The following is a 24,883-nucleotide window of genomic DNA, read 5'->3' on the forward strand; positions in this document are numbered from 1 at the left end:
CTCCCCCCATCAGGCCCCAGGACAGGCCGTAATCCAGCCCCTGAAGTGGCTCCAGCTCCCTTCCCGGCTCCTTCCTGTCCAAGACAATGGGGCAGGAAGCAGGTGTTGGGGGCCTGAAACCCACTCAGCCGCCTCCTGGGAGGCTGGACGGGGCATAACAGTGCCCTCCTGTGGGAGCGCTGTGGGCCCCCACCAGGAGGAGGATGGTAATCCTCTTGGCTTGGCACCTCACAGCACTTCTGTTCCTCCTCTCAGTCTTGTAGATGAGGCAGAACAGACGTAGCCTCACTTGTCAGATAAGAAAATCAAGGTCCAGAAATATCAAATAATTTGTCCAAGGTCATGTAGTGAATTGGTGGAGCTGAAATGGGAGCCTAGGGCTTCTGGCTCCAAATCTTCTCCCTTTAGCCTCTGGGTCCAATGAGAGCAGGCTAGATCTGCAAGCCTTTTATTCCATTTTGGCAGGTTTGTATAAAAATACTCTCTTTAGGAAAATAAATAGCAGCTGCCCACGCTGTGGAGGCTTGGAGCTAAAGTCTTCTCAGAGCTGGGGGCTGCAAGTCAGCTCATCACAGAAACCTCTGGCACCCTCCTGAGCTGTTCCATTTAGGAGGGGCTGGCAGAGTGTCCTGGTTCAATAACCTGGTGCTGCTGGCAGTGGGGCTGGGTGAGTTAGTGTTCTCGCGGGTAGAGCATCACCTCCTGTCAGGGGTAGGATTGGGTGAATCACAGGAAGAGGGTGATGATGACTATAGGGGTGATCTGGAGGGGTTTAGGGCTCCATAGGACCTCTGAGAATCTACAAAGTCCCTTGGGAGCTGCCCGGAATTTTCTCCAACAAACAGGAACCATTTTGTGTCTGACTTAGTGCAAATTGTGCTAGAGAGGCCAGCTCTAGAGAAACAGTGGGCAGCTTTGGTAGCCCCAAGCTGTCACTACCAGGAAGCAAAATATGCCCAGTCTCATCTGGAGGGATGGAGAAGAATCTGCTGGGGTTGGACATGAGATATGGTCCAGGCCAGCTGGACCAATGGGCAGGGAAATATTGGTGAGGGTGGCACCCGCAGGGAGTGGGGGCTGGAGTGCCTCATAAGGCCAGGAGGGTTGGGGAGCCAAGGGGGTCAGAAGAGGGGTCCCCACTGCTGCTGCTACTCCTGCGGTGGGCTGAGGCACAGGGCTCCGGTGTGCTGGGGTAGGTGAAGACCAGACTGGGGGTGAAAGGAGTCAGGGAGGGTGTGGTCATGAGCGTGGGAGTGTGCAATGCTTCGGGTTCAAGCACAGGCCCTGGGGAAAGGGAGATACAAGGCACAGAGCGGGAGGGGGCTGGTGGGCTGCTGGTGCCACTGGTACTGCCTGTGCCGCTGGTTTCGCTCTCCTTGGCCCCTTCCGGGATTTTGCAGATGGGGCGGTGGGCTTCCAGCACCAGCTCCAGGCGCTCCTTCTGTTTCTGCAGCTCCTCAATCTCTCGCTGCAGCCCGGATTTCTCGTCCTCCAGTTTGTCGGTCTCCTGTGGACGATCAGGAGAGGAGTCAAGAGGATGAGGGCTGAATACCGCGGAGCCTCCCGCGGTGGTAGTGATTAGGAGGTTGGGGCGCGGAAAGTGGGGGGTGGTGGCGAGGGGGCGGGGGGAGTGGGGCGTCTCCAGCAAGTCTGGACTACAACTCCCATGAGTCGATGGGAGAAAACGGGCACGACTCCCATCAGGCTCGGGGGGCATCTTCGAAGGACATTGTCGGTCCCAGCTTCAGCTCTTCTCTGTTCAGAGTGAGACGCGCTGCAATTAATTTTTAATCACTTTTTCCTCGTCGGAGTGCGCCTCCGACAGGGAGCCGGGTGGGGGGGGAGGGGACTTCATATACCGGCGCCCCCTGCGGCCCCGCGGGCTCTTGGGAACTGGGGGCCTTCTGGGGTTGGGTGGGCCGGGACCTGGGCACCCTCCGCACTCGCCGGTGCTCACCGCCTGCAAGAAGTCGGTCAGTTCTTTCCTCCGGTTCCTGCACTTGGCCGCGGCTAGCTTGTTCCTCTCGCGCCTCACTCGACGGCGTTCCTCCTCCTCGGGGCTGATCTGGGGAGGGTAGAGAGAGCAGTGAGGTGGACTCTGTTGTGCTGCTGGCCCAGTGATAGGAGCCTGGCGGAGGGCATGGCAGCGCAGGGGCGCCCTCAGCCTGCGTTTTGGGACCTCCGCACCCCGACCGGTTCCCCGCTTTAGTAAGCTTGGATGAGTCATATTTCCTCCTCGCACCCAGCTTTTGCCTCCTATGATTCCTCTCGGAATGCCCTTCCCGTCCTTCTACAAACCTTAACCCTCCTCCTCTCCCAGGACGCAGCTAAGATCCCCTACCCGACACCAGCCGTTCCTGGAAGACGTCTTTCATTCTGCAGCTATAAGTGGCCTTTCCCCCCTGAGCCTCTGGGACCAGGCCACTCTTTTTAAAAGGACCCTCATTCTTTTCAGTATCTTGATAACCAGGTCTCCTCTTCCCCAGGGGCTGTAAGCACCAAGAGGGGCTAATGGGAGCTGCTAAGTAGTTGTTCATCGGGAATCTACTATGTGCCAGCTAAGAGCTTTACACAGATTCCTTTTTTCTTTTAATCATTTAAATTTTATTTTATTTATTTTTTATACAGCAGGTTCTTATTAGTTATCTATTTTATACATATTAGTGTATATATGTCAATCCCAATCTTCCAGTTCATCCCACCCCACATGCCCCACCGCTTTCCCCCCTTGGTGTCTATACGTTTGTTCTCTACCTCTGTTTACACAGATTCTTAACCCAACTTTTCGTGTAAGGAACTGAAGCCAAGAGAAGACGAATAACTTGTTTGTGGTTCCAGAGCAGAAATTAAAATCCACTCACTCTATTTAACATTGAGAAAGAGGCCAGCTGATGGAGACCACCTCCCCCGAAAGGACCCCACTCACAGCTCACAGCCCCAGTCTAGGAGTACCCAGGATCATGGCTGAAGGAAGTCCAGGAGCCTGCCTCTGGGGCTTACACCATGGTCCCCTTCCAGTTGGTCACAAAAGCCAGCCATTCTGTTTCTGGGGAAGTCACCCCTGGCTGATCGCACATCTTTCTTAGGATCCTGACGTCCTCCCCATCCTCTACCCTGCTGTCAGAGCAAGCTCTTTAAAGTGCAGACCTCACCCACTATAGTCTCAGATACCAAAATGCCCCAGGGAGAGGAAAGAGGAACTACTCCCTAAAGACCCTCTAGCTCTTATTCATTTATTTTGGCACGGACTTTATTAGCAGTGTGCTGCTAAGAACCCTGGTTTGGGAGGTAAGAGTTCCCAGCTCTCTAAGCTTCAAGCCTTCTCTTAACCTCCTAGTGAGACAGTGTGGATTAGTGGTTACGATCTGACTTTAGAATTGGACAGACCTGTCTCATTACTCGCTACTTGTGTGATCTTGGGCAAGTGACTACCTCTCTGTGCCTTCATTTCCTTGGCTGTAAAATGGGGAAAACCAGAGTTCATAACAAGAGGGTTTTCGTGAGGATTAAATGAGATAGAGAAACAGAGCCTCAGAGAGTAGCTGAAGGGAACCCCCCTCTTTCTGTTCTCTTCCCAGCAACATAGACAGCATAAGCCCGCCCTCTCCATACCTGTCAGCAGCTGGAGACCCTCTACTGTCCACACAACTTTCCACACATACACCTTACATGTTCTCACTGCTACCTCCGTTCCTGCTCCTGCCATCCCCTCTTCCTGGAATGTCTTTTTTTACATCTTTCTCTCTATTCAAATCCTACCCATCCTTCTAGGCCTGCAGGAAGCCTTCCTTGATCCAGAAGTGACTGCTTTGCCCTCTGGGTCTCCCCAGGGGATCTCATCACTTTCTGTCTTGGCCAGTAGTCACCAGTGGGTCTGTTCTCCCCATGCCCCTTCTAAGCCTGTGTTCTCCTTCTGGGCAAGAGCTTATGCTCTGCACCTCAGCACCCCTGTGGACACAAGAACCCGTGCAAACGCCACTGCTTCTTACCTGTTCACAGGACCGGCGACGCACTGCTGGAGTTGGGCCCAGGGCCCGGATGACTCCTGGCCGGGGCTGTGGGGGACTGTACTGGGGGTAGGCCAGAGGCCTAGGGTAGCTGCTGGGTCCCAGGAAGTGAGGCTGAACCATCCACTGCAGCTCCTGGCTGCCACTCACAGTGTTGATGCTTGGCACGAGGTGGAACTTCTGAGGGATAAGACATGGAGGGCCAGGGATAAGGTCTCTGTGGATTGAGGGGCTTCCAGTAATAAAGTGTGAATTCCAGGTGCTGTCCCAACCACTTTACAAATACTGACTCATATAATTTGCACAACAGTACCTTCATTTTCCGACAGGAAAACAGTTGTCCCTAGACACACAGCCAATAAGTGGGAAGTGGGGTTTGGACCCAGGCAGCCAGGTTCTTCTTACCCACTTTTGCACCCTGTCTGAGTCCCATCTACATAAAGAGGATAATGACAGCCCCTAACTTCGAGGGTGACTGTGAGAATCAGGTGAGAGAATGTGTGTGTGACAGAGCCTGGTAACTGGCAGGTGCCCAACACACAGGGGCCATGGTGGGCAAGAGCCACTGCTCTGGGTTCAAGCTAGCCCAGTTCTAATCTTAGCTCAGCCATTTACTGGCTGTCAGGGCGAATTATTTAACTTCAGTGTGCCTCCGTTTCCTTGTTTTTAATATTGTCATAGGTGAGGATTACAGCATTTCACTGATGCTAACAAGTTCCCTTCAGTAACTCTGAAATCATAGTTGAATTGGCAACTTTTTAAAAAAAATTAGTGGCACAGAATAATGGTGGGTTTTAAAATCAGTGGGGTCTTGGATTCTGTGAGGTGAAGTAAATGAGGTGGAAACTGCCCATCACAATGCAAGGCTGCACAGTATGCGCTCCAGGTATTACCTGTCATGATACTTTCAGCCAGAAACGTGAGGAATGGGTTGAGATGGGGGCTCAGTGTTCCGGAGGAGAACTGGGTTCAAGCCCAGGCAAGTCTGGACAGCAGTGTCCCCGGCTCAGCGCTGCGGGCACAGTGACCCAGTGACCCCAGTTCCGGGCCGCGGTGCCGCCGGCAGCATCTCCCGCTCCCGAGGTTGTCCGGGCCCGGGACGCTCCGGGCCAGGAAGGGAGGGGCGCTCCGGGTGAGTCAGCCACCGTGACTCGGCCGCCGTGACTCGGCGGAACGGACGCCGCTTCTTCCCTCCCCTAGCGACACGTGCTCACGGCCCCTCGACAGGAAATGGGCACCTGCAGCCTCCCGGGTCCCCCCCCAGCCCGCAGCGGGCGCCGTTCGGGGCCGAGAGTCGGGGGCGCGGGAGTTGCCCGCTGCAGGACCTCGCGCACTTCCGGCACCCCGCGGTTTCCACCGGCCCCAACCCGTAAAAGGGTCAAGGGCCAGTCTCCCGGAGCCCACCAGGCTCCACTGCGCCGAGATGGGGATGAGGACTTGGCGACGGGGTGGGGAGGGACAAACAAACGGTCAGGCACACGGATGATCACAGACAGACTGCCGAGGATTCGCAGTCTGTCGGGGCTAGCCTGGCGGTGGATCCCGTGCGTAGGGACATCTCGGCGGCCGCGGCTCAGACTCCGGACCTCGGAAAGTGAGTCCGAGATGGATCAGACCCTCTCTGATCCTGTCGGGGCTAGGACTAATCCCAGACTAAGGGGTCCCCTTCCGACGCAGAGGGGACAAAGAAATTACCGGTGAACAGGAAGAAGGAAAGAAGGTAACGGAGACGAAGGGACAGATAGACAGCAGACAGAGACGGGAAGGGGTACGAGCGCGAGAGGGGATGTTCGCAGATGTTTGCTCCGCCCGCCGCGCCCCTTCCGCTGGGTTGTGGGGGAGACAGTGCCCTTAGACAGCGGAGAATGGGCAGAATCCGCTGCCACTGCTCCGAGACCCATTCCCTGCTCCTTGTTCCCGGTCCCAGTCCCCGAGTGTGCGGGAGCGGCCCGCACAGTCCCAGGCTCCGTCCACCTGGGGATCCCAGGCGTCGGGTTCCTCTCACCTGCTGGCCTGTCGCCGGGGGATGCGCCGGGCCGCCGTACGCACCGCCGGCCCCGGAGCTCGGCCCGGGTTCCCCGTAGTCTCGGAACATGCCCTGGGCTGGCTGCTTTGTGGGGTCCGCGTCGGCGGCTTCGGTTCTGACTCACTCGCTCCTAGCGGAGTCTTTTCTTTTTATGAATGAGAAGTCCTCGGGCTGAACCACTTCCACTGGGGGTGGGAGGGGAGAGCGGGCGTATCGCAGCGGCTCTGGACAACTCTGGGCTCCACCTCTCCAGACGCACTGCCTTTTGTCAGTCCGCCCTGAACTTTTCATCGCCTCCTACGGTCCAGTAGCCGACTTTTGTTGGGCAAAAGGGGAGGACTTGGCGGCCCCCAGAGACAGCGGCGGATCCGCCCCCTCTGACGTAGCTGCCCATACATGGTGCAATTTCCTCGCCGCGCCCAAGTGGAGCGAAGGATTCCCCTGCGGACAAACACACCTGAGAGCAGCCGGGCGCCCCGCCCCACCCAGCCCCGCCCAGGCCCCAAGCGCAGACCTAGACCCCCGCCGCCAGACTCCAGAGCCTCTCACTGCTTGGTCTGGCCTCAGTGTTTGCATCCGTAAAATGGGACGAAATAATCACATAGCGAGCTTGCCACGCGTGGGAAGTTGGAATGAAGAATGTGAAAGGGGTCTGGAAACTGTAAATCGGATTATAAATGTGATTGATGTAATTATTATCATCATCATCATTTACTGCCAGGGACCGTGCTACTGCCATTATTTCATGCCAGGAATCGTGCTACTACCATCCAAGTCATGGCGTGAGGCCCATTCACTGGCATTGTTTTAAGGTTCAGGTATACTAAAAAGTAAATAAATGATAAACCAGGGTTACCAAAATGGTGTATATTTTAAATGCTTACAATGACATGTTAATGCTTTGAACTACCCACAAATACAATGCAATATAATTACACTACTCACAGGATAATTTCAGGAGCTATAACAAATTTTAATTCAGAACCCCTATAAGCAGTGAGAGCCTGTGGTGGGACACAGTTGTCCTGTGCTCTGATAAACGCCATCTTCTCTAAATACTGTAACTGCTCTTCCAGGACTGCGTAGTCACCAGCCTTGTTTGGGGATTATGTCAAAGGTCTGTGTGAATGTGAGGCCGGGACCAAATGTCAACAACCAAAGACCAACAACCATGGGAGGTAGGTGTCGTTATCATCCCCATTTTACAGATGGGGAAACTGAGGCTGAGAGCTGTTGAAATGAGGTGCCTAAGATCACTAAGCCAGTGGCTGAAGCAGGTTGCCAAATCAGGGCTGTGGGAGCTCCAAGCCCAGGCTCAGGCAAGAGTTTTCAAAGCCCTCACAGACAGACATGTTTTCACACATGCACAATATCAGTGCTGAGAGAACCACCCCAAAACTTCTTCTTTGCCTCTTCCCATTCTACAGATGAAGAAACTGAGGCCTGGAGAGAATAAGGAGCTGCCAGTGTCACACAACTACAGAGAGAGCTGGGCTCTCCTGCTTTCCACTGGTACCTCCTTTTTTAAAATTTATTTATTTATTTATTTATTTATTTTTGGCTGTGTTGGGTCTTTGTTACTGTGCGCGGGCTTCTCGTTGTCGTGACTTCTCTTGTTGCAGAGCATGGGCTCTAGGAGCGCAGGCTTCAGTAGTTTTGACACATGGGCTCAGTAGTGTGGCTTGGGGGCTCTAGAGCTCAGGCTCAGTAGTTGTGGCGCACGGGCTTAGTTGCTCCGCGGCATGTGGGATCTTCCTGGGCCGGGGCTCAAACCTGTGTCCCTTGCATTGGCAGGCAGATTCTTAACCACTGCGCCACCAGGGAGGCCCTCCACGGGTACCTCCTTTTGATCAGCTCCAGTTTTGTCCTCAGGGAAGGAAGATTTCAGGAAGGTGGGGACCTGGGCTGCCTTCCTTGGGGACAGAGGCCAGGGTCAGTGGACACATTCAGGACTTAGAGACAAGAGGCCAACTTGGCCCTGGGCTTCCAGTCTCAGTACTACCATTTTCTGTCTCTGTTACCCTGGGCGGGTCACCTTCCTTCTGAGTCCCACTCCCAATGGGAATAATTGAGCCTCCTGCTGACCTCATGGGGTTGCTATGGGATCAGATGAGATCACAAATGTGAAAGTGCTTTGTAGGCTGTAAAGTGATGTGCACTCAGAAGGCGGTTACCAGCCTGGTGCCTCTCCCTTGCCCTTATTCTACTCAATGCTTGTCATTCTCTAAAAAAGAAAAGGAACCACCAGCAGTTTACCAGAATGAGAAATATATGGGGGGGTGTGTGTGTGCACGTGCGTGCATGAGAGAGAGAGAGAGAGAGAGAGAGAGAGAGAGAGAGATTTTTTGAGGCAGTGTGATTCATGGAAAAGAACAGGTATGCTGGAATCAGACAAGCCTGAGTTCTGAATTCGAACTCTGGTTAGGCTGCTCACCAGCTGTGTGCTCTGGATGAGGCATACAATCTCTCAGAGCCTCATCTGTAAAATGAAGACATAATGATAACTATATAGTGATAACATCTCAGGGTTGTCGGAGAATAGATATAAAATAATGTCACATGCTTCATACAGCATATAGTAAAAATTTGACAAATAGCAAAAATAATTACGTGTTAATAAAAAGCCCCAGGGGTGGTAGCTTTGGGGGCTCTGATCACATGCTAAGGTACTCATGCGCATGCACACACACTAACTGATATCTGAATTCCTTGGCTAAGTCCAAGCAGGACAGGTCAAAGTGACACAGGCAGCCAGGTGGTGGCACATGCGAGGCCTAACACAAGTCAGCCTTGACTGCATTCGTCTGCCGGCTCCAGAAACACCACCCTGCCCCCACTCCCCAAGCAGCCTGGGACAGTGAGTGAGCAGGGGCTCAGGTTGCATGTGTGTGTGTGTGTGTGATTGCATGACTCTGAAAGTCCCTTCCTGCTCTAACCGTCAGTGGAGCCACAAGGAGGTCCTTTCAGAGGCAGCACATTCCAAGCTCCTCAGTCACTAACGCCCGCCTCGTGGCTGCAGTAACGTTCCTGGCCCCTGACCTCACCAGCTCCCACCCCGGGAGGCCTGGTGAGAATCCCAGGGGGCCACAGTTGTTTCAGGAGTCTGGGGGCTGGAAGGTCTGAAAGACCCAGGCATTGTCCCTTGGCAGCTGTGTGAGCCTGGCTCAATCACTTTCCCTCTCTGAGCCCCTGACAATCCCCACCTCCTGGGGCTGCAATGAGGCGAAAGGAGGCAGTGGATGAGTGTGCCTTGCGCCCAGTAGGTTCTGTCAATGCTCCCAGGGCACTGTAGGTGATGTTTATGTTTTCCAGTTTCCGTTCACTTTCTACATTGAAGTTTATTTATTTTTAAAATTGAGGTGAAATTCATATAACATACAATTAGCCATTTTAAATTAATTTTTTTTAAGTCTATTAATTAATTAATTAATTTTTGTTTTTGGCTGCGTTGGGTCTTCCTTTCTGCACATGGGCTTTCCCTAGTTATGGCGAGCTGGGGCTATTCTTCGTTGTGGTATGCACACTTCTCATTGCGGTGGCTTCTCTTGGTGCGGAGCACGGGCTCTAGGCGCACGGGCTTCAGTAGTTGTGGCTCGTGGGCTCTAGAGCACAGGCTCAGTAGTTGCGGCACACGGGCTTAGTTGCTCCGCAGCATGTGGGGTCTTCCCGGACCAGGGATCGAACCCGTGTCCCCTGCATTGGCAGGCAGATTCTTAATCACTGTGCCACCAGGGAAGTCCCTTCCTAGCCATTTTAAGTGTACACTTCAATGGAATTTTGTGCATTCACGATGTTGTGCAACCACCACTTCTCTCTAGTTTCAAAACTTTTAAATTATCCCAGAAAAACACTCCATATCCATTAAGTAATGACTCCCAATTAGCCCCTCCTCCCATCCCCTGGTATCCACTAATCTGCTTTCTGTTTCTACAGATTTTGCCTCATCTGGACACTTCATATAAATGGAAAATTTACTGTACAGTTTGTGACCTTTTGTGTCTGGTTTCTTTTACTTAGCATAATGTTTTCCAGGCTGATGAGTGTTGTAGCAAGTAGCAACACCTCATTCCTTTTTATGGCTGAATAATATTCAATTGTATGGCTATACAACAATTTATTTATTCATCAGTTGATAGACGTTGGGTTGTTTCTACTTTTTGGCTATTATGAATAATGCTTCTATGGACATTGTGTACAAGCTTTTGTGTGGACATGTGTTTCCATTTATCTTGGGCATATACCTAACAGTGGAATTGCTGGGTCATATGGTAACTCTCTGTGTAATCTTGTGAGGAACTGCTAGACTGTTTTACACAGTGGTTGTACCCTTTTCCTACCAGCAGTGCCTGAGGGTTCTAATTTCTCTACATCCTTGTCAACACTTATTATTTTCTGTTTTAAAAATACATCCTAGAGGGTGTGAAGTGATTGTGTCTTTTTTTTTTTGGAATTTTATTTTATTTATTTTTTTATACAGCAGGTTCTTATTAGTTATCCATTTTATACATATTAGTGTATATATGTCAATCCCAATCTCCCAGTTCATCACACCACCCCCCCACCCCACCTCCCGCCGCCGCTTCCCCCCCTTGGTGTCCATACGTTTGTTCTCTATTCATTGTGTCTTGATTTGCATTTCCTTAATAACCAGTCATGTTCCTTAATGACCAATGAACATCTTTTCATATGCTTGTTGGCCATTTGTATATAATTTTTGGACAAATGTGTATTTAAGTCCTTTGCCCATTTTTAATTAGGTTGTTTCTTTTTGTTGTTGCTGAATTATATGAGTTCTTTATATATTCTGGCTACCAAACGCTTATCAGATATATGATTTGCAAATGTTTTCTAACATTCTGTAGGTTGTCTTTTCACATTCTTCATAAAGTCCTTTGATGCCCAAAAGTTTTTATAATTTTTTTGAAGTTCAGTTCATCTATTTTTCCTTCTGTTGCTCATGCTTCCAGTGTCCAACTGAAGAATCCATTGCCAAATTTGAGGTCATGAACATTCACCCCTATGTTTTCTTCTAATAGTTTTATAATTTTGATTCTTATATTTAGGTTGTTGATGAAATTGAAGTTTAACATACCTACAGTAAAGTGCACTCATCCAACATGTTCAGGTCAATGATTTTTTACATGTATGTAAACGCATGTAGCTACCACCCTGATCAAGGTGTAGGGTATTTCCAACAGCCCAGAACCTCTTTTTGCCTCCTCCCACTCACCATCCCCCATCTATAGGTAACCACTATTCTGACTTCTAGAGTCATAGATCAGCGTTGCCTGTTCTTGAACTTCATGTAAATGGAAACATACAGCATGTACTCTCTTGGGTCTGGTTTCTTTTTTTTTTTTTTTGGCCACACCATGCAGAATGTGGGATTCTGGTTCCCTGACCAGGGATCGAACCTGCGCCCCCTGCGTTGGAAGCGCGGAGCCTTAACCACTGGACCACCAGGGAAGTCCGGGGTCTGGCTTCTTTTACACAGCATGTCTGAGGGATTCGTCTACATTGTTGGGTAAAGCAGTAGCTTGGTCTTTTCCATTACTGTGTAGCATTACATTGCACAAATATCCCATAATCACTCTCTACATTCTTCTGATGATGATATTGGGGGCTCTCCAAGTTTGGGGCTCTTCTGAATAAGGCTGCTGTGAAAATTTTTTTTTTTTTTTTTTTTTTTTTTTGGCTGTGCTGCGCGTGACTTGCAGGATCTTAGTTCCCCAACCAGGGATCGAACCCGTGCCTCCTGCAGTGGAAGCACGGAGTCCTAACCACTGGACTGCCAGGGAATTCCCTCGTGAGCATTCTTGATATGTCCTTCGGTGGCCAACTGCACTCACTTCTCTTGGATATGTGCCTGGGGTGGATTTGTGGGTCATAGGGTACCCATAAATTTGGCTTTGATTCTCTCCAACAGTTCTCCATCCCACCAGCAGTGGGTCAGAATTCCAGTCTCCCCACATCTGGAGGTGACATTTCAGTTCACTTCAACAAAAAGATTTCTTTCCCTTGGTCCTAGTCCCCTCCCATCTGTTCTGGACACTCTCCACAGCCTCCAGCTTGCTCCCTCCCCTCCACTTCCCATGAGCAGCCTGAGGAATTTTTAAAATCCTGACAATGTTCACAGAAGAATCTTTTACAATTCTGACCATTTCACCCTCAGACTTGGACCCTTCCGAGCCACCACGGCACACTTCAAATTGCTACACAGGAGGGTCTGAGGTCTGGGAAGGGGTGGGGTCAGGATGCTTGATACACTCTGTGTTCTTTTAGGTTGTCTGTTGATTGGGGGACTTGGAGGGCCAAAAGGGTCACACTAGTGGCTCACGCTCATGTAGCTCTTATGAACCAGGCACTGTTCAAAGTAATTCATTAATCCTCACAACAACCCTGTAGAGACAGATAATAATATTATACCCATTTTACAGATTAGGGAATGGAGGCATAGAGAAATTAATCAACTTGCTAAAAGCCACACAGCAAGGAAATTGTGGAGCCAGGATTTGAACCTAAGCAGTCAGTCTCCAGAGCCTGAGCTCCTCACTGCCTTACTGGTCTATCCTTTGAAAACAGCCAGAATCCTTAACGTGGCATCCCAGGCCCTTCCAGGTGTGGGCCACATGCCCAGGCTCCTCCCTCAGCAGCACCCAGTTACTCTCTCTGCTCCAGGCTTACTACTGGACCAAGCTTCTCACCTTTGCACAGGCTATTCCCTCTGCCCACAGTGCCCTCCCTCATCCCCTTGCCTGGCCAACTCTCATCTTGCAGGTGTCAGTTTCCCCATCACTTCCTCAGGAGGCCTTCCATGAGTCCACGAGTCCTTTATTTATTTATTTATTTATTTATTGGCTGCATTGGGTCTTCGTTGCTGCACGCGGGCTTTCTCTAGTTGCGGCGAGCGGGGGCTACTCTTCGTTGTGGTGCGCGGGCTTGTCATTGTGGAGCACGGGGTCTCGGTGCGCGGGCTTCAGTATTTGTGGCTCTCTGTAGAGCGCAGGCTCAGTAGTTGTGGCATGTGGGCTTTGTTGCTCCGCGGTATGTGGGATCTTCCTGGACCAGGGCTCGAACCCGTGTCCCCTGCATTGGCAGGCGGATTCTTAACCACTGCGCCACTAGGGAAGTCCCATGAGTCCTTAACCTAGGTTAGATCCCTCATGTAATAGAGTCCCATAGCAGTATTCAGGCTGTTACATTTTTTTTTAACCTGCTCAGAATAATTTTTAAAGATTTTCTGTTTGGGGGAGACAAACACAAAACACTATATATATATACTGCGTGTAAGAGAAAAAATTATTTTAAAACATGATTTTTATTTTTTACTTTGCCTTACGTTTTTAAATTTTTCATTGCATTTGTTTTTCAACTAGGTAATACATTTACATGCTGCAAGATCCAGAAGCTACACAAGGGTATACAGTGAAAAGCCTCCCTCTCTATTGTATTCAGTCTCTTGCCTATCTTTTTACCCAGAAGTTAGCCTGCTCTATACCCTGTTTTGCTCCTTGCTTTTTTGTTTTCTTATATCTTGGAAATCCTTCCACTGAGTATATATAGACCTGCCCCATCAAACAAAAATCTACTTCGTTGAGGTATATTTTACATTCAGTAAAATTTACATTTTAAAAAATGTGCTGGTCTTATGTTTGACCATTTGTATTCACTCATGTAAGCACATTCCAGTCAAGATACAGAATATTTCCATCCGCCAGAAAATTTTCTCCTGCCCCTTTGCAGTCAATCCTCCCTTACCCCGGAAAGTCACTTATCTCAGTTCTATCACCATAGATCAGTTTTGTCTCTTCTAGATTTTCACATCAGTGGAATCATACAGTGTGTGCTCTTTTGTGTCTGGTTTCCGTTTCTCACCATTATGTCTGTGAGATTCATCCAGGTTGTGGGTAGCAGTAGTTCACTTCTTTTGATTTCTGAGTCTGGTCCCATTGCATGATGGACACGTTTATCCATTCTCCTGAATTAACAGAGTTAAAGTTGAATGGAACCAGCAGTTGGGGAGGTAGAGAGGTAGACTTGGTCCTGGCCCCAAGGTGTTTACAGCCCAAAAAAGGGATCAGCTGCTGAGGAAAACATCCCTGGTGGAAGGTAGAGAGTGCTGGGGCCAGGAGCTGGAGAGCGCCGGGGGCATTACAGGAGCGCCCAGGAAGGAAGAATGCTTTCCTATTGCGAGGGTTGAGGGAGCAGGTTTCCTGGCTGATGAGTATCTGAAGATGGGGGAGATATTTCTGGATTTGGAGTCAGTAGGCTTTACAAAGGCCCGGGGGTTGGGGGAGGCGAGGCCTGGCTCCCTGTTGTCCAGGGCATGTGGTAGAATGTGTATTGGGACCATGATGGGAAGGGTGGGCCGAGTGAGGCCTAAGCCAGGGCCCTTAGTCCCGTGAGGGGCTTGACTTGGGCTGGAGGACAAGCGGACCCCTGAGTGCTGTTTGAACGGGGAAGGGACCTATGCTCACTTTACTGAGGCTGGAGTCTGGGGAGGAGGGGGCTGGAGTCTCTTATGGGAAGGTCTTCTGGCCGGTGGGGTTAGAGGGAGCCATTTGGTGGGGTCCGGGGTTAAGGAAGGGGGTGGGATGAGAAGGGGCTGGGCTGCTGCTTCCAGGGCCTAGGTATCACCCTCCTCATTCCCCAGATGCCACTGAGCACTGGTCCCTCTGCTGTCCTTTGAGCCTCATGCCACCCTGCTGTGAAGGCAGTCCTGTCCCCATGATGCAGAGGAGCACAGGAGGGAAAGGAGCCGGGCTAAAGGGTTACAGGGAGTCGGGGCGGGGCCGACCTCTCCATCCCAGGGCATTGGGGAGAGTGTTAACTACATGGTCCCAGCTCTGGCTGCACCTCTGATTTGTTATGGGACCTCAGGCCAGTCTTTTTCCCTCTGGGAGCCTCAGTTTTCCCTTCTTGCAGATTAGTGGTTTACATACGGTGATCCCTAAAACCAGAGGTTTCAGCAGAGGTGCGCTGGGGGGAGGGGCAGTGCAGACTGGGCCGTCATCCCTCTTCCAACCAGCGCGGCTCAGGGAGGCAGGAGGGATAACGACGTGAGCTCTGGAGTTGGATGGCCTGGGTTTGAGTCCTGGCTGTGTGACCTGGGTCATTCTCTTCTTTATGCTTGTTTCCTCACTTGTAAGATGGAGATCATAATGATTGTACACGCTCTTCAGGGGATTATTGGGGCAGTACACGAGGGAAGGCGTGGATGGCACTTAGCACGGGACTGGTACAGTAAGCGATCAATACATGTTAGTGAGGGATTTCTTGCTGTTATGTTTTGTGCCATGTGGACCATTTCCTCTGAATGCAGGACATCGAGGGCTCTGCTGTTGGTGCCCATGATGGCGCTCTGCCCACTCAGCCTGGCCTCTTATTTCTTGGAGTAGCTGCTGTTCCCTGCAGACCCAGGCCCAGGGAAGTTGGGGACTGCCACTCAGTTCTCGGACTCTCCTACCCTCCCAGGCCTGAGGCTTCCCGCCACCTCCGGGCTCCAGGCTCCGGGTGCCAGCTCTGGCTGTGGGCCAGGAGGGGGATGAACCTCTCATCCTGGGAGGAAAGACTGGCGGGCCTGGGCTGGGCTAATAAACCGCCCCACCCTCACTGGGAGGACCTCTGGGCACCCGTGTAAACCGAGTCATGGGGGGCAAGGGGGTGAGTCATCCGCTTGTGAGTGGGAGCCAGATGGGCAGAGGTTGTCTGCGTGGGGCCCTGGGCTACACTCCACAGAGCCACACCCTCAGCTCCCCTCGAGTAGCCAGCGGGCCCCTGGCCCCGGGCGGAGGGCGCAGGGCCGGCCTGCTGAGGGGCAGTGGCCTGGAGGCTGGACTCTCGGTGTGCACGTGTGTGCCCGTGTGTGCGGGCATGAGTGTGTGTGGTGTCAGGGCCGGGGGCAGGCAGACAGGAAAGGGAGGCTCTGACGCGGGGGGTGGGGGTGGGGGGGAAGGATTGGGCTTTGGAAGGAAGTCAAACCCTCCAGAGGAAGATTTTGGCGGGAACGCCTCGCTGCCCTCTCCTGCCCTCTGCGGGTTAGGCTGATTTTTTTTCTGCAGGAGCCAGCTTTCTCCCTTTAGCCTTGGAGGAGCCAGGGTCCCGTGGGTGACCTGCCTGTCCTCTAGGGTTCCCAGGGGCCTGAGTTGGGACGTGAGAATAAAGGGTCCCCAGAGACCACTTCAGACTTCACCCCAGGGAGGTCTCTGGCCCCTGGGGCCAGAGGTGCTCAGGGAGAGGGGGGAGCACCCTGCCGCAGGGGTGTGCACAAGCGCTCGGGAGTTGTGGAGAGCCTCCGGAGCATTTCCAGCCTTGACCGTGGCCGTTACTTAACCTCTTTCTGCTCAGTTTACTCCTCAGGAAAACGAGGGCTGTGAGGACCAAAAGGGGTGAATGCGTACAAACTGCTTAGAGTAGTGTCTGGAACAGAGCAGGTCTGCATGTGTGTTTGTTCTTGCTCTCTGAGCCTCAGTTTTCCCATCTGAAAAATGGGTAAGGGGGGGAATGCCTGCGGTGCCCCTTGTCTGGCTGTCGCTCTGGTTCCAGTCTCTGCTGTTATTCCCTAGGAAGCTGCCCCGATGCCCTGCCACCCTGCCCAATTCTGTCCCTCTGTCCAGCCTGGGGGGTTTTCAAGCCCTACTGGGAGGCCAGTAATCAAGGAAAGGTGGGTTTGGTGGGTTTCTGGGCTAGGTGCCCTCAGGTTACTCCTCAGCACCTGGGGGATGCGCGTCAGAGAAACGGGGAGTTTCCCTCCTCAGATGAATCAGCTGTGTGACCCAAGCCTGGTCTCTGCCAGGGCCCCTCCCAGTGGGCGGGAGTGGGGCGCAGCTGCCCTGCTAGGAAAATCCCAAAAACCTCGCCAAAGCTCTGGCTGAAGCTCTCTCCCGACTCAGCTGTTTCCTGTCCTCCTGGCCCCAGCCGGAATCAGGAGGTGGGCAGAGATTCTCCCCACTCACAGGCTAGCCCCTCTGCAGCCTCCTGCCTGGGGGCTGGGGGTTCGCGGTGCATGTGAGCGGGAGTAGGTGCAGTGCGGGTGCCCTCCTTTTCCTGGCTCAGTCATCCTTCTGTGGTCTTATAAAGGTGAGCAGAGGACAGGGGCTTGTCCAAATTTACCCAGCCTGGCCTACCCCAGGTCAGGGCTGCTCCCTGATGCCTGTATGGGAACGGGCCAGCCAAACAGGACACAATCCCCTGCCAGCCTGAGTGGGTGGGTCTTGGGAGCTCTTGCCCTGGCAGGGGAGCAGTCCCCACTGTAGGCCCGGGGGGTCCTTCCTGCTTAGTAGGCTTAGTCACTCTACTCTCTGGGCCTCAGTTTCTCCAACAGTAAAATGGGAATCTTAGTCTTGGCCCAGCCTCTCTCTCAGGTGGTTCTGAGGACCGAACCTGTGTACTTTACAAATCAGATCCTAAGTCCTTGCTGGATCTCAATTATCTCGGCAGCCCCCCTCCCCACAGCACTTTCATATAGTGGGGGCTCAACAGTGCACTGGGTGCTGTGGAGCTGAATGACCGGGATTCAAATAGTGAACTCTGTAACCTTGAACCAATTACTGAACCTCTCTGGGCCTCAGTTTCCTCTTCTGCAAAATGGCAATAATAATAGAGCTGGGTGAAGCTTAGATAACGTAGGTACATACTTAGCACAGTGCCTGGCTCTTGTTATGAATGGAATGAGGAAACTGAGGCCCAGAGACAGAGGGCAATTTTCATTCAGTCACTCATTTATTCAATCATGTTTATTTGGCACTTATGCTAAGCCAGGTCCTATGCTGGATGCTGAGGACACCCTGTGGGATAAAGCGCAGCCACTGTCCTTGAGGGGCCTCAGATGCACAGATGAGAGCCACAGGTGCGTGTGCGTTATGGGAGCCTGGGGTGAGGTTGGATGGGGGGGGGGAACCTCTGAGAGGATGACACCTGAGCGTGTGCATCTGAGATCTGGAGTCAGCCAGGGAAGCGGGTGAGGGTCAGGTATACCAGGCGGAGGCAACAGCATGAGAATAGGCACAAAAGTGAGGAGGCCAGCGGGTGTGCAGGAAAAACACAGGCAGCTCATGGTTCTGGACCCAGAAGTAGTGAAGCAGGGAGTGGAGGAGATGAGGCTGCAGGCAGTGGCAGGGGATGGACTTGAGTCACTCATTCATTCATTCAATAATTTATGAAAAGGTTGCTCTGGCCACACACTGTGCTAGGCCCTCTGGGGACAGGGCTGAGATTTAGGCATTGTTCCTGCCTTCACTGAGCATAGTCTGGGCACGTGGCTTAGGGGCCAGCAGCGGGAGAGAGACATTAATCCAGTGGTTACATAAGTAACCCCTCGATCCTTGCTGCAAGGCAGGTGTTCAAGCAGAAGGAAGAGCCTGAGGCCCAGGGCTGCCTGCCAGGGGTGAAGGGAGAGCCAGTTGGCTCCGGCAGGGTGAGCACGGGCAGAAAGGGGCGCCTGAGGGAAGCTGGGGCAGCTGGGGGCGGGGGCTAGGCCATAACGGGATCAGGAGAGTGGACTCTAAGTTGCAGGCTGTGGGGAGCCACAGAAGGGCTTTGAGTAGCAGATGGACACAGGCCGCTCTGCGGGACAGCTGGCAGTGGGGGGAGGGAGGGGGAATGGGGCAGAAGAGGCAAGTTGCAATGGTTTGGGAGAGTGAGGAAGGGGCTAAAGCAGGGCCATGACGATGGAGGACAGGCGCTAAGTGTGTGAAATGCTTACTTATGGAAGAAGAACCAGGTGGTGTTGACACCACTTGGGCATCTTTGTGGGACCCACAAGGGCCTGGCCAGGATCCTCCCAAGCCTTGGCTCCATTTGGGTAAGTGCAAGGCACTGACAGTCTGAGGGGCACCAGGCTTTGACCGGGAGACCACCCAACCCTGGGAACTTCCCAGGGCTGGGCTGAAGGGGACTCAGCTCTGGGTGCAGAGGAGGCTGGGGAGGGGGCCGAGCCAGCATCTTATGACTCACCTACTTCCACCCAGTCAGCCTGGTGGCATCTCCACTCCCCTGCTCCAAATTCCAATTTGATGAGGCTGCTGGAGGCTGAGTCAGCTCCGGCACGGCACGAGAGCAGCGTCCCAAGGGGCTCCCTGCCAGGAGCCCCCAACCAAGCCCAGGGCCAGGGCCGGGGCCGGGGGCTATGGAGCCAAGCTCCCAGAAGCTATAGCAGCCTCAGCTGAGCGGTATGGCCCAGGGAGGTCATGTTGAGTGAATGTGCCTGCTGGGTTGCAAAGAGCTAACTGCAGGTGAGGCCAGGGACGCCACTCTGCCTGAGAACTGGGGTGCAAGTCTTAACTCTGCCCAACTCACTGCATGACCCTGAGGCAATCTATCTCCCCTCCTGGCCTCAATTTTCTTGACCATAAATTGGGCCAAAACCTTCTCCTGTTAGGTTGCGAGAATTCAATAATCCATATGGGAGTGATGTGCAAACAGTCACGTGGCCTCGGTGACGGTCAGGGTGGTGGGAGAGGCGAGTATACGTGGAAGGACTTCCAAGGCTCCTTAAGGTTGTGCAGGTTGTTCACTGCACAAGGATATCCAGCCTAGGCAGCTGAAACCCAACCCATCCTCTGCTCACCAGACCATGTGCCCTGGCCTAGAACTGCCAGGACCAAGGAGGTGCCTTTCTCTAGTGGGCACAAATATACCCTCTGAGCTAGCAGTAGCCCCTCAGACTTTGCTGGGCCAAATCTTTGAACTTATGGGAAGTCACTGAGAAACTGATTCTGATTCTTGGGATGGAGGGGAAACAGGGCCGGCTTTGCAGAGGCTCTCAGAGAGGTTCCCAGCCTTGGCTGTGAGGCATATCTTACTACTGGAGGCAGCTGGGGGGGCCCAATCAGAGCAAAGGGGCAGTCTCTCCTGGCCCTGCCTCTCTCCAGCAACCAAAGCAGGTAACCACCAACACAGTGTTTTCAAAAACACTCAAGACACAGACCCAAGCTGGGTTTTATTGAAATGCCAGGAGCAGGCATGTGACAAGGTAGCCAAAGAAAGGAGGAAGGTGGTGTGGGCTATGAGATGGCAGGTAGGGGCAGGCCCCGTATCCACGGCCCTGGCAGCCCCTGTCTCTGCCAGGGGCTGAGTGGAACCATCACCCACCCACCCCCAACAAAACGGCATGCTCAGGCCTGCAGGGCCTCTGCCCCCTGGATTGTGAAGGCCCCAAGGCGAGGGACTGGAAGCACAAGGTCTTCTCTCCCGTGAGGGAGGAAGAGAAGGGGAGGATGCAGGAGGAGGGGGAGATACAGCCAGAACTGAGGGTATGGCCAAGGAAGGCTCTCCTGCGGGTGTCCGCGCCCAGCCTGTGGTCCTGGATGACCAAGGGGAGCAGCAGCGAAGAGAGAGGCTGAGGGTCTGGCACTCAGGGAGCCAGAGCCTCCAGCCAGTGGGGACTTGAGTCAGCCCTGAACACAGGACAGAAGTTCAATGGGTTCGTAGATGCAGGCAGTTCCCGAGTGACCCAGTCCTCAGAGCTGGGGACGCTCAGCCTCCTTGGGACAAGGAGGGGGAAGACAGACGGGAGGATCCATCCCTAGCAGGGGCGGCAGAGGGTGGTCTCCCCCATTTGGCCCCACTAGGTCAGTTCCACATTGTTGGCACGGTCCAGCACTCGGGAACCACGGGCACTGCCCCCCAGCTGGAAACGGCTCTCATAGAGAGTGGGGCAGAGGTGCCAGCGGTTGGCCCGGTAGATGCCCAGGTAGGTGTAGACGTCAGGTTTGTAGGTGAGCAGACACTTAATGCCTGCTGCACGGATGGCTGCATCTGCTTCCAGTACACCCAAGCGGTCCGTGAAGTCGTCTGTATAAACACAGATGACCTGCCGCCCACCCTCCTTGGCCCGTGGGCTCACCTTGGCCACCTGAAGCCGGCCCTCAACCACAGCTCGAGCAATGCCAGCCCAGGCGTGGTCCAGCTTGAAGCCAGGTGCCAGGTGTATCAGCCATTTGCCAGAGAGCACCTGGTGGGTGATGGCCAGCTGGCGCAGGGTACCTGGCGTGACGGGCCGCCCGCTGGTCTGCAGAGCCTCCCAGGCTGCCTGCAGGCCCTGCACATCACCCGAGTTGGGGACGTAGCCCTGCCCGTATGCTGCAATCCAGCCCACAGGCTCAGAGTTGGGCGAGCCAGGGTCCCCGTAGCGGGTAACTTGGGATGGTGGGTACTTGGCCAACCAGGCATCCAGCTCTGTGGCAGGTGTGGTGCGGGCGTCAAACACCAGCCAGGGGTCCATGTCAGCTGCCATGGCCTCTGCAGCCAGGTGCTCAGCAGTGAAGCCATCTTCACGACCACCTGGAGAGTCCTCGTCCTCCAGCTCCTCACCTGGTTCCATCCTGCCGTAAGGGAACTGAGTTAGGGCAGGTCCAGGACAGACCCAACTTGCTGGGCCCTAGTGGGTGCCAGACACTGAATTAACTGTGTGGCCTTGGGCAAAACTTAAGGTCGCTGTGCCTCAGTTGCCTCATCTTTACAATGGATAACAACTGTTCCTGTCTCAAACAGCTGTAGAGAATTACATGCCTGAGGTGGAACAAAAGCTGTGCAGATGTTGTTAATGTTATTACTACTCTCCCTGACCTACAGATGAGGGAACCGAAACTCAGAGAGACGGGACTCACCCAAGGTCACACCTGCAGTGAGTGACAGGGCCGAAATGTGAATTCAGGCGCGGGAACCTCCCGGCCCTGCCAGAGGATGGCAGCTTTCCCGGGCGCCGGGAGTTAATGGAGGGAAGCAAAGCACACGTTCGCGCAGCACCGCGGCAGGCCCCATGGCGCCAGGCCTCCGGGCGGGCGTTATCCAGCCCATTTAACGACGAGGACACTGAGGCCAGAGACGGCAGTGACCGATCCGAGGCTAACGGGGCGGTGTCCGGACTCGAACCCACGGTCGATAGAGCCTGCAGGAGGGCCAGCCTCCCGCCCCGCCGCGCCCGCCGCCATTAGCGCCCACGGCCCTAGCTGCACCCCCGCCCCTCCCTGCCCCCTCCCGCCGCCCCGGGGTCACCTCCGGCCTTCGCTGCGCTCGGCGCCGGCCCAGCCCGGGGCCCGGCTCCGCTCCTGCCGGGGCTCTGCGCCGCCGCCGCCGCCGCCGCCGCGCCCCGCCCCCGCCACGGCTGCCGCCGCCGCCATCTTAGCGCCCCGCCGCTTCAACAACAACTTTATAGACAGGCGCAGTACAGTGGGGGCCGGGGAAGGGGCGGGGCCGTCAGGGAACGCGAGGAGGGGCGGGCCTGCGGGGGGCGGGGCTAACGTTCGTTCTTCTGGCCTTGTGGGCGAGCAGGAGTGGCGGTACAGTCCGGGACAGACGTGCACCGCCTGGGAGGCTCTAAGGCGAGGGCGCTCGGGCCCTGCGGGCGGTGTCCTGACCGGCGGCGCTAGGACCCTGTGGGCAGCGGCGGGGGCGGAGCGGGCGGCACCAGGACCCGGGGGAACCGCGGCGGGCGGGCGACGAGCAGGCCCGGGGGCCGGGAGGCTGCGGGCGGCGGCGCTGGGCCCGGCGCGGCGAGAGAGGCCCCGAGATGCCGAGCAAGAAGAAGAAGTACAACGCGCGGTTCCCGCCGGTGAGCACGTGGCCAGGCCCCGTAGGAGCGCCCGGGCTCTCGGGAGGCTCCGGCCCAGGCCCAGCTAGGGAGGCGGGCGCATCGCGATGTTCGGGGGCCCGGACGCCCCGCCCCCTTCCGTGCCCTCTCAGCGTCGGTGCCCCCCGCCCCCTTTCTCCTGGGATGCTCCCTTTCTCTCCCCCCACTTAAGCACCCTTTCCGGGACGGAGGCGACGGGGTCCGAGCTCTCTACCCCCTCCCCAGGCACGGATCAAGAAGATCATGCAGACGGATGAAGAGATTGGGAAGGTGGCGGCGGCTGTGCCTGTCATCATCTGTATCCTGTCGGGGGCTGGTCGGGTTGAGGGAGGTGGGGGAGGCCGGCAGCCCGGGGTCGCTTTGTGTGGGCTGGGGCACCACCCGGCGTTCTCCTTGACCCCCCTGAGCTCGGGCGCTTGAGCTTTTCCTGGAGTCACTGTTGAAGAAGGCTTGCCAAGTGACCCAGTCCCGAAACGCCAAGACCATGACCACATCCCACCTGTGAGTGGCTCTGATCTGGGAGGGCCCGGTTGGGGTCCTCTTCCAGGAGTTCACACGCTTAGGGGAGGCTGTGCCCTGATAGTGCGGGAGGTAGGGGGTGCTGGGAGATCAGCAAGGCCTCAAAGACTAGTGGGTTTGAACTTGGGAGGAGGAGTTGGGTGTTCTAGCAAAGGGGGGGATGGTTGGGATTGAAATTTTCCAGGCTCCATTCCCCTGACATCCAGAGAGCCCCTTGCTGAGGGCGCAGACGGCTGTGCCCCACCTGAGTGCCATCTCCTCCCCACCTCTCCCAGGAAGCAGTGCATTGAGCTGGAGCAGCAGTTTGACTTCTTGAAGGACCTGGTGGCATCTGTGCCTGACATGCAGGGGGACGGCGAAGACAACCACATGGATGGGGACAAGGGTCCCCGCAGGTGGGGAGCCAGGGTCCAGTGTCCGGGTGGGGAAGGCCGAGGCCCCTGGGGTTGGGGGTGGCTAGGGGGTGGCAAAGGAGGGGCGAGACCTCTGGGCAGATGCACTATACCTTCCTGAAGGGGCCGGAAGCCAGGCAGCAGCAACCGGAAGAATGGTGGGATGGGAAGCAAGGGCAAGGACAAGAAGCTGTCGGGCACGGACTCAGAGCAGGAGGTGAGTGAGGCCCCAGCTCTCTGTCCTGCCCCGCAGGGCAGGCAGGGCAGCCTTGCATCCGGCCAGGCCAAGCTGGCTGGAGGCCTGGTCCCATCCTCACCTGTGATCTTTTCGTTTTGGTTTGTTTGCTTGTAAATTGGGGCTACGGAGGTCCATCTCCTATTTCTGCTTTCCAGTGATGAGCCCATGCCTTTCTGGTCATCTCTCATTCCTGCCTTGTTCCCAGGATGAGTCTGAGGATACAGATACTGACGGCGAAGAGGAGACACCACAGGCCCCACCCCAGGCCAGCCACCCCCCTGTCCACTTTCAGAGGTAAGCAGTTCAGTGGCACCAAGAGAGGGCCAGCCGACCCCAAGGCTGACTTGTCTCTCCTGGCCTCCCTGGCCACTTGGTTCTGTTGGTTGTAGCAGATTTCGGGGATAGGAGGGGAGGAACTGAGGAGGACTTAAAGGCTGAATACTGTGCTCTCAGAAGGTCCCCTCCCCCTGGGTGGGGCTGTGTGACCTGCCCTGGATCCTTCCCCTCTCTGGGCTTGGCTCCCTGTTGGTACAGAGGGCGGTGGGCTCCAGGGCTGCCTGTGTGGAGGACCGGGTGGGGCTGAGTGGGCAGGAATGGGCACCAGAGAGTGGCCTGATCTTCCTTTCCTGCTTTCTGCCCTGCAGCCCCCCGACACCCTTCATGCCCTTCACCTCGACTCTGCCTCTGCCCCCAGCACCCCCAGGCCCCTCGGCACCTGACGCAGAGGATGAAGAGGATTATGACTCCTAGCGCCCTCTGCCCCCCAGGCCCCACCCCCTTTTAGTTGGTTTTAGTTGCTCTGGGGAGAAGAGAGAAGTTAGAGCTGTTCTTAAATTTATTAATAAAACAATAATAAAAGGGAACACCGGTGTCTGTCCCAGCTCGTGTCCAGGGCTTTGTGGCCTCCTTCCCATCCGTCCACCTCCTTCCCCACGCTGAGCTGGGGCCAGGAGCCGTGGTGGGCTGGGCAGCAGCTGACTGAAGGGAGGGGCCGGAGCCCACGGTTCTGCCAGGGCAGAACCGGGGGTGCTGATGGAAGGAAGGCGGGTCAGAGTGGCGGAGGGCCTGAGCCAGCTGGTGCCGGTCATGCTGGGAGACAACCTGTCTCATTGTGCTGTGTGACCCTGGGCA

At 54.8% G+C, this 24,883-nt stretch overlaps 3 protein-coding genes across 6 annotated transcripts; 1 reads left to right on the forward strand and 2 right to left on the reverse strand.

Annotated features, from left to right (window-relative positions):
• Positions 1–440: 440 nt before the first annotated feature.
• Positions 441–6,252, reverse strand: FOSL1 (FOS like 1, AP-1 transcription factor subunit). Of its 2 annotated transcripts, none has more exons than XM_061203650.1 (4): positions 6,013–6,252; positions 3,990–4,187; positions 1,958–2,065; positions 441–1,507 (listed from the first exon to the last, which is right to left on the reverse strand). In XM_061203650.1, the coding sequence occupies exons 1-4, from the start codon at positions 6,100–6,102 to the stop codon at positions 1,088–1,090; spliced, it is 816 nt and encodes a 271-aa protein (XP_061059633.1). In that variant the 5' UTR covers positions 6,103–6,252; the 3' UTR covers positions 441–1,087. The 2 variants fall into 2 exon arrangements, with proteins under 2 accessions (XP_061059633.1, XP_061059634.1); XM_061203651.1 differs by lacking the exon at positions 6,013–6,252 and adding an exon at positions 4,901–4,973.
• Positions 6,253–19,934: 13,682 nt separating this feature from the next.
• On the reverse strand, positions 19,935–22,154 carry C10H11orf68 (chromosome 10 C11orf68 homolog). 3 transcript variants are annotated; one of them, XM_061203652.1, is made up of 2 exons: positions 22,030–22,154; positions 19,935–21,356 (listed from the first exon to the last, which is right to left on the reverse strand). In XM_061203652.1, the coding sequence occupies exons 1-2, from the start codon at positions 22,152–22,154 to the stop codon at positions 20,600–20,602; spliced, it is 882 nt and encodes a 293-aa protein (XP_061059635.1). In that variant the 3' UTR covers positions 19,935–20,599. The 3 variants fall into 3 exon arrangements, with proteins under 3 accessions (XP_061059635.1, XP_061059637.1, XP_061059636.1); XM_061203654.1 differs by lacking the exon at positions 22,030–22,154 and adding an exon at positions 21,654–21,898; XM_061203653.1 differs by lacking the exon at positions 22,030–22,154 and adding an exon at positions 21,642–21,898.
• Positions 22,155–22,436: 282 nt separating this feature from the next.
• Positions 22,437–24,615, forward strand: DRAP1 (DR1 associated protein 1). Its single transcript, XM_061203655.1, has 7 exons — positions 22,437–22,585; positions 22,829–22,901; positions 23,011–23,104; positions 23,398–23,517; positions 23,638–23,731; positions 23,958–24,046; positions 24,397–24,615. The coding sequence occupies exons 1-7, from the start codon at positions 22,544–22,546 to the stop codon at positions 24,500–24,502; spliced, it is 618 nt and encodes a 205-aa protein (XP_061059638.1). The 5' UTR covers positions 22,437–22,543; the 3' UTR covers positions 24,503–24,615.
• Positions 24,616–24,883: the final 268 nt, after the last annotated feature.

The sequence above is a fragment of the Eubalaena glacialis genome, chromosome 10, assembly GCF_028564815.1.
Source record: "Eubalaena glacialis isolate mEubGla1 chromosome 10, mEubGla1.1.hap2.+ XY, whole genome shotgun sequence".
NCBI lineage: Eukaryota > Metazoa > Chordata > Mammalia > Artiodactyla > Balaenidae > Eubalaena > Eubalaena glacialis.

Coding starts and splice junctions, on each gene's coding strand:
- DRAP1 (XM_061203655.1), top strand. CDS start 22,544: ATGCCGAGCAAGAAGAAGAAGTACAACGCGCGGTTCCCGCCG. Junction 23,732..23,957: donor GCACGGACTCAGAGCAGGAG/GTGAGTGAGGCC, acceptor CCTTGTTCCCAG/GATGAGTCTGAGGATACAGA. Junction 24,047..24,396: donor CCCCCTGTCCACTTTCAGAG/GTAAGCAGTTCA, acceptor TCTGCCCTGCAG/CCCCCCGACACCCTTCATGC.
- FOSL1 (XM_061203650.1), bottom strand. CDS start 6,102: ATGTTCCGAGACTACGGGGAACCCGGGCCGAGCTCCGGGGCCGGCGGT. Junction 2,066..3,989: donor GTCGCCGGTCCTGTGAACAG/GTAAGAAGCAGT, acceptor TACCCTCCCCAG/ATCAGCCCCGAGGAGGAGGA. Junction 1,508..1,957: donor TGACCGACTTCTTGCAGGCG/GTGAGCACCGGC, acceptor GATCGTCCACAG/GAGACCGACAAACTGGAGGA.
- C10H11orf68 (XM_061203652.1), bottom strand. CDS start 22,154: ATGGCGGCGGCGGCAGCCGTGGCGGGGGCGGGGCGCGGCGGCGGCGGC. Junction 21,357..22,029: donor GAGCGCAGCGAAGGCCGGAG/GTGACCCCGGGG, acceptor CCCTTACGGCAG/GATGGAACCAGGTGAGGAGC.